This window comes from Elephantulus edwardii, unplaced genomic scaffold (genome assembly GCF_000299155.1).
Source record: "Elephantulus edwardii isolate Elephantulus edwardi_28Jun2011 unplaced genomic scaffold, EleEdw1.0 scaffold00213, whole genome shotgun sequence".
Lineage (NCBI taxonomy): Eukaryota > Metazoa > Chordata > Mammalia > Macroscelidea > Macroscelididae > Elephantulus > Elephantulus edwardii.
Window position 1 is genome coordinate 340,433 of NW_006399963.1, and position 7,444 is coordinate 347,876.

Sequence of the window (7,444 nt, forward strand, 5' to 3'; positions counted from 1 at the left end):
CTTGCTGCTTTCAGGATTCTCTCCTTATCCTTAGTTCTGGCAAATTTAACTATGATATGCCTTGATGTTTTTCTTTTGGGGTCGAATCTATATGGGAGTTCCTTGTTTTTTAATGCAGCATAGTATTCCATTGTGCGAATATACCTGGACTAGTACTTCTAAGCTTGATCCCCGTTTGTCTGTTGTGAACATTACGGTTTTGGGCTTTACTTCCAGGTCTTTGATCCAAAGTGACAAAGTTTAGCAGGATAGCAAGTTAATAAATGTTGAAGAGGATATAGCTAGAAAGGAACTCTTAGACATTGTTAGGGGGATTGTAAAATGGTACAACCATTCTGGAAGGCAATTTGGTGTTTCCTCAAAAATCTGAACATAGAAATCCATATGACCCAGTTATTCCAATACTTGGAATATACTCTGAGAAAATGTGAACTGAGGCAAAAATGGAGATTTGTACACCAGTGTTCATAACAGCATTATTCACCATCACAGGAAGATGGAAACAGCCAAAATGTCCAACCACAAATAGATTGAGAACTTATGGTACAGTCACACAGTGGAATACAGTGCAGCACGCAAGAGCAACGATTTTGTAAATTATTGCCTATATTGAAAGGGACTGGAAATCATTATGCTGAGTAAACTTACTTAGTCCCACAAGGATAAATACTGTATAAAACCATTATTGTAGAATGAGTGTAAGGATCCAAGAGGGGTGGGAGAGGTTGGAAGCAGAGGGGTGCCGATGTGCAGGGGGAGGGTGGGATTAATTATGGGGTTGTACAATTTGATGGGTTGGGGGTTGAGGGAAATTGAAAGAATTTGTTCTTGAAAACAATGATTCGAATTTTGTAAATAAACTAGTAGAAAATTTAAAAAACAACAAAAAATAGTGGTTTCGGCAGACAAGGAATTAATTGCAAGTCACTGAGACCAGAGTTTTATTTATGTTTTTAACTGCTATTTGCCAGTGAGCTACGTTTAGAAAGGAGGAAAAGGTGAATTTCTTTTTAAAGGAACAGACCTTAGAGGAAAAAAAATCTTTATTGAAAATGAGTGAGATGTGGTTTCTTTCAGGTACTGAACAGTACAGTGATTACGCAGGCTATGCAGAGACCTATCGCTGGGCCCAGAACCATGAAGACAAGGCTGAGAGGTGAGTCATTGCTGACCTTATTATTGTGTCACTACAAGTCAAGGAAATTGGGCTTGATTGTACACTGGTTGCATCTGCACGTCCATTGAACTTTGTTTTTAAATGGAGTATTATGTGTTTATTGCCACTTAAAGCTGTCAGTATTCCAAGAGGAAGAGGAAATTTTTTGAAGGTTTTACCTGGACTGCCTCATAAGGACACAACTCTGCAGTTGTTAACCTCTGAGCAGCTAGGTCGAAGTAGTGAGGATTAACTTCCAAACTTAATTAGAAGAAGTTCTAGTTAGAACTATTAGTTAACGTGGATGTTGTTGTGTATTGTTGAGTCACTTCTGACTCATAGTGACTCTATGTACAACAGCTCTGAACCCTGCTCTATGGTGAGCCAACCTTACCATCTCTGACTCACCCCATTACCTCAGTCACTGAGTCAATCCATCTCATCAAGTATTGTCTTCTCTTGCACTGTCCTTCCACCCTCCCAAACTTGACTCATCCTTCCTTGCAACATGTCAGATAAAACTTCAGAATTCTTGGCTCCAATGAGCAGCCTGATTTCACCCTCCTAGCAGTTCCTGGTATATTCAGTACTGACACTGCTTGCCTAATGCTGCAAACCAGCTCACAGCAGAACGTTTACCTGCAGTAAACTTTGCTCATATTGAAATGTATTTTTATGCTTTTTATACCTTCTTACTTCTTTGTGTTCTTTACTAAAAGTAAACTTTTGCATAATTGCTTCTGAAAGCCTATCAGGTTTTTGCCATCGCAGAAAATATCAGTTCTTCCCCAGAAAAGAATATCTGTGCCACAGGCTTATTTTTCTGTAATCTCTTAAGTCTTATCATTGGTTTCTTTCTACCTTTATTTTAAAAAGGGTAGGTACAGAGATGTCTGTTCCAGTTGTTTTTGGATAATCTTCAGCAGAATCTTGCGTGTATGTGAGTGATGTCAATGATATTGTTCTATAATTTCCACACACTCTTGAGTCACCTTTCTTTGAAATAGGAACAAATATAGATCTCTTCCAGTCAGTTGGCCACCTGGTTGACCTCCAGATTTCCTGACACAACTTAGTGAACAAATCTAGGGCAGCATCTGTTAGTTGAAATCTATGTCAGTTGGTATGCCATCTGTTACTGGGGCCTTATTTTTTGCTAATTCCTTCAAAGCAGCTTGAAGTTCTTCATCACCATAGGCTCTGGTTCATATGTTGTTTCCTCAAATTCTCTATATCTGCCAATTCCTTTCAGTACAGTGCCTCTGTATACTCTTTCCATCTTTTTAATACTTCTTGTATCATTTAATATTTTGCCAAAATAATCCTTAATTATAGCAACTCGAGGTTTGAATTTGTTCTTCAGTTCCTTGAGCCTAAGAAATGCTGAGTGAGTTCAGCTCTTTGAATTTTCTGACTCCAACTCCTTGCACATTTCCTTGTAATGTTTTACTTTGTCTTCCTGCACTCTGGAGACTTAGTCTTCCGCACTCCGGAGACTAAAGTGCACCTGATATAGGCCATGGTCTTTGCAATCACTTGCTATGCATCAGAGAACTGGACTAGGAAGGATAGAAGGAGTATTGATGCTGTCGGAGAAAAGTATTGACTATACCATGGACTGCTAAGAAAACAAACAGATTCATCTGGTTAAACCAGGCTGATCCTTGAAGGGAAGGATTCTGAGGCTTCTTCTGACATACTTTGGACACGTTGCAAGGAGGGACCAGTCCTTGGAGAAGGACATCATGCTTGGAAGGTTGGAGGGACAGCACAGGAGGTGAAGACCCTCTATGACGTGAATTGATTCAGTGGCTGGGGTAATGTGGGTAGATGTGTCAGACCAATGAGATTGGCACAGGACAGAGCAGGGTTTAGGGCTGTTGTACATAGGATCACTGTTAGTCACAAGCAACTCAATGGCACATAACAACAGCAATGGTTCAGAGAACAATTGTTTACATGGATATTTTCATGATAATTATAGACTAATTTGAAGGTTCATACTGCTGTTCTTAGTGCAAAATGCTGTTTGGCATGTTGTTGTTGTTATTGTTATTAAATGCCTGTGAGTCATAGGCAACTCATAGTGACCCTATGAAGGAAAGACCTGAACACTTGTATAACTTTCTTCGTTTCTCCAACTTCATAGGGTTTCCGGAGGCAAGGTATTTCAGAAGTGGGTGCTACTTCTGCTTCCAAGCTTGTTTTATTGGGGAGCTCCACCAGACACTGTCCACCATGGGTGACCAATATCACATTTTGCACATCAGAGTCACAGAATTAATAAAGAGATGAAATATTTAGAATTTCTCTTTTTCAAAATTAATCTCTTAACCAGACCATTCTATTTCTATAGCAGTGTGTATTTGCTGTACTAGCTGCTGCTTCTAAAAAAAAAACAACAAAACCCTAGTTTTTCATTCCCCAATTGAATAAGAGTAGGCCAAATACTTTACTGGATCCTAACACATTCTTCCTAATGCTTAACTTCTTGGCCTCATTTCTGGAACATTATGTGTTGATGTCATAAGCCCAGTGATTGGGAGCACATCTCTCAACACAGAGGAACGAGCTCCTACTAAGACTCACTGTAAATGCTGTACCTGTATACAGGCATGTCAATTTGTGTGTCTCTTAACTTTTTATTTACTGTTTAATATCTGTCCACAATCTGATATTTATAGAGACTGGTTTTCTTGGGTTTTAAATACATTTTAACATTCCACTCTTTTTTCACTGTGGTAGGGGTGTTCTTATGGGTGGCTCCTTACTCTTGTACTTAACTCTCTCTGGCCTGTCCAGGGACGACTGGCAGAGGCGCTGCACAGAAATTGTTGCCATTGACGCACTTCACTTCAGACGCTACCTCGATCAGTTTGTGCCCGAGAAAATCAGACGTGAGCTTAACAAGGCCAGTAACCTTATTTCTTAGTTCCTCTGGCAGCTGTCATCTATTTACTGCCATTTTATTAATGCTGAAATTAATGCTTTCTGGTCATTCTTGCAGTGTCAATAAGTCTTTCAACAACACTCCTGATTTAATGGCTGTGTCAGTTTGTACGAGATGTACTTTCCATTCCGTAATTGTTTGATTACTTACTGGCAGAGACTGTCAGATTTATTGCTACTTGATATTAAACCTCACACATGCATTTACCTCATCTAGCCCTTCTAGCTGCTTTTGAACATTATTTTAAAACCAATAGAAATAAATGAACCCTAAAAATTTTCCTCAGACCAACTTAACTTTTCTCAAAAACAGGATGCTGTGAAGATTAAACTAGATAAATTTTGAAAAGTCAAATTCATATTATTCTATTACTAGTAAAATTAATAGATATTAGAAATGTAAATTGTTTTTTTATTTGCTATTACAGAGTGATTTTCTGATAGTATTGATAAGTGCTAATATAATCACTTTTTTAAAATGTTATTATTGTTTCTTATATAAGAAACAAGTCATGCCTATAGTTATTTCATCTTTTCTTTGTTGCTGACTCTTAATAAGCTATATCATGTAATGAAGTATATATTTTGGGCCTTACCCAGAACACTTCAGGGATATTTTTTATTTTTAGTTCTTTAAATATTTTCTGAGTCAAAAAGACTGATTCCGTTTAGAAAAACCATTGTTTAATTCCCATAAGATTTGGTTGTGAGAATATTCATTAAGATGATGAGATTGGTGGTTTTGCATGTGGGCTAATGTATTAGCAGCAGGGCTACAGATCTTTCTGATCAGCAAGTCTGACCCAAAATGTGTTATTTTCACTTCTTCTAAGTTCTTGCTGCAAGTGTAACCTATCTGTGAAGCTCTGCTTATCTTGGCTCAATAGCCTTACCTTGAGCATTGTTAGTAAACACTCAAATAATGTAAAAAGACATTTAATACCTATATCATTTAATAGATACTGTAGATGATGGATTGCACAGGAATCAGATTGACTATATATGCATAACTAATCATTGGAGAAGCACAGTATCTGCAGGCAAAACCAGACCAGGTGCCAGTTTTGGAAGAGACAATTAATTGTTCATGTACAGTTCAAATTGGAGCTGAAGAAAATGATAACTAAGGAACCGAAATACAACCTTGAATCCATTCCAGTTAAATTTAAGAACCATCTCAAGAACAGATTTGAGGCATTGAAGATTAGAGGGGCTGTGGGAGGACGTCAAAGGAATCATCCATGAAGAGAGCAGAAGGTCATTATAAAGAGAGAGGAGGAAGAAAAAACCAAAATGGCTATCAGCAGACTATGGATAGTCCATTAAAACGATAAGACACCAAAATAAAAGAAAGAGAAGCTGAGATGAGGAAGTTAAACAGAAGATTTCAGAGTGCAGCTCAGGAAGACAAAGCAAAGTACTATAATGAAATTCTAAATCTTCATCTTTCATGCTATAGCTAGATGAGGCGATTTCATGGAAAGGGCTATCATGATTGGAAAGATGGAGGGTCGTTGAAGGAAAGGAAAGTCCCCAACGAGGTGAATTGATATGGTGACATCAGTGAGTTGTAGTGTGTCAGAGATGACAATGGCACAGGATAAGGGCAGGTTTTCGGGTCAGCTTTTCATAGCTTCGCTGTGAGTTGTATTCAACTCAGTGACACTTAGCAGCATGGATGTAATTTTTTATTTTAACCCACTTGATTTATTCAAAGCATGTTTTAATTCACTTTATTCAGAGCATATTTTAATCGACTTGATTTATGTGTTTTTATAATTTATGAGGAAGAATATAATTTTTATATATGTCTATATAACAGATTTATTTTTTCTTTGTTATATTGTGGAGTTTGTCTCTCAGTATGGCTTTTTTCGTGTAAATCACTGACCACGTGGAGGGGCAGGATTGTGTGAGTGAGGCATATTGGCTATCTACCATTCCACAAGGGGATTGGCTGGTCTCAACAATCTACAACAGGATTGGTTAGTCTCACCAATTGCTTGAACATCTCTAGCTGCAGGGAATAGGAATTCTTCCTCCACTAGAAGGAATTCTTCATGTACCAGAAGAAGAGAGACTTCCCCCAACTCAGTAATATATGACATCCTTTGGGATGACAGCATCAGCAACAGCTGAATTGGAAAATTGTATATGAGATGGGACTCTGGGGGGGAGAAGCCAATATTACCAGTTCTGAGAACTTTGTTGGGCAATTACAAGGGAAGCCAGAATTGCCAAGACTGAGAATGTAGGAACACTGAGAGCCATGAGGCTCGAGGCTGATATTTCTATGTGCACATTTTGGGAGCTGTCTTGACTGTATTTTGTTACTAATCTTAATTATAGCCTTTTAACTCTTCCAATATGTTCTGTATGGTTTGTGAGCCATCCCATCAGAATTTGGACCTAGGTCAGCAGTAAGAGTTGTGTTGAAATTAATAGGAGGAGGCATGGGAATGTCAGGGACATATCTGGCCTTGTAGGAATTGGTTTTTTGTTATTGATACTGTAGCCAGGGATAGTCTTCCCCCTATGAAGTTGGTAAAAGTCAGATATGACACTCCCCACATGGCCCTTGCTCTTTGTACATATATTAACAGTGATGGATTTTTCTTTCTCTCACCTCATTCTGAAAGTCAGGATCTAAGAAGAATGTCTTTTAACTAGTAATCATGCATATTTTAAATTTGAGCCCACTTTCAGTATCCCATAACTCTTGCTTTTAAGTATTTTTCTACAATCTCTATTTTTTTTAATGTTGTTGTTATGTTCTGTTAGCTATGAGGCGCAGGCACCTCAATGGCACATAACAATGACAGTGTGAATTTTTCACATGGTTATTGATATTAGAAATTTATATAAGCAGTAGATAAATTTGGGAAAAATAGAAGACAAAGAAAATGAAAACAAAGGTCTTTATGTAGTCACACATAAAGCCAATTTAGTAAGTGATTTTTTTAAATAAAAAAGTTGGAAAAGCCTCTATTATTGCATATATTCTCTGAGACCTAGATCATTTGCTTTTAGAAATTAATTTCAATCTTGACCTTCTTAAATGATAATCGTTGGTTTTACATCAATCTTTTGTTTTAATTCTTCATGGCCATTTTACGCTCTGTGCTTTTACTTATACCACGCTAATCCTCAGTCTCAACAGTACGAAGCATTTTAAAGACTTGAAGCCTTGGTATGTGTGAATAAATTAATTGTAAATATTACCAGTTTTTTTTAAAAAAAATTATTTTTACACCACAAGAAGATAAAGGTAAATAACCCAATAGAAAAATGGGCACAGGATATGAACAGACACTTCACCAAAGAAGACATTCAGATGGC

The 7,444-nt window shown here is 37.5% G+C and overlaps 1 protein-coding gene across 1 annotated transcript in view; it reads left to right on the top strand.

Annotated features, from left to right (window-relative positions):
* Positions 1-7,444, top strand: part of PARG (poly (ADP-ribose) glycohydrolase) — a 302,619-nt gene that overhangs the window by 191,223 nt on the left and 103,952 nt on the right. The window contains exons 14-15 of the mRNA XM_006897698.1: positions 1,078-1,156; positions 3,959-4,067. Coding sequence (XP_006897760.1) covers positions 1,078-1,156; positions 3,959-4,067 — 188 coding nt within the window. The remainder of the gene's footprint in view (positions 1-1,077; positions 1,157-3,958; positions 4,068-7,444) is intronic.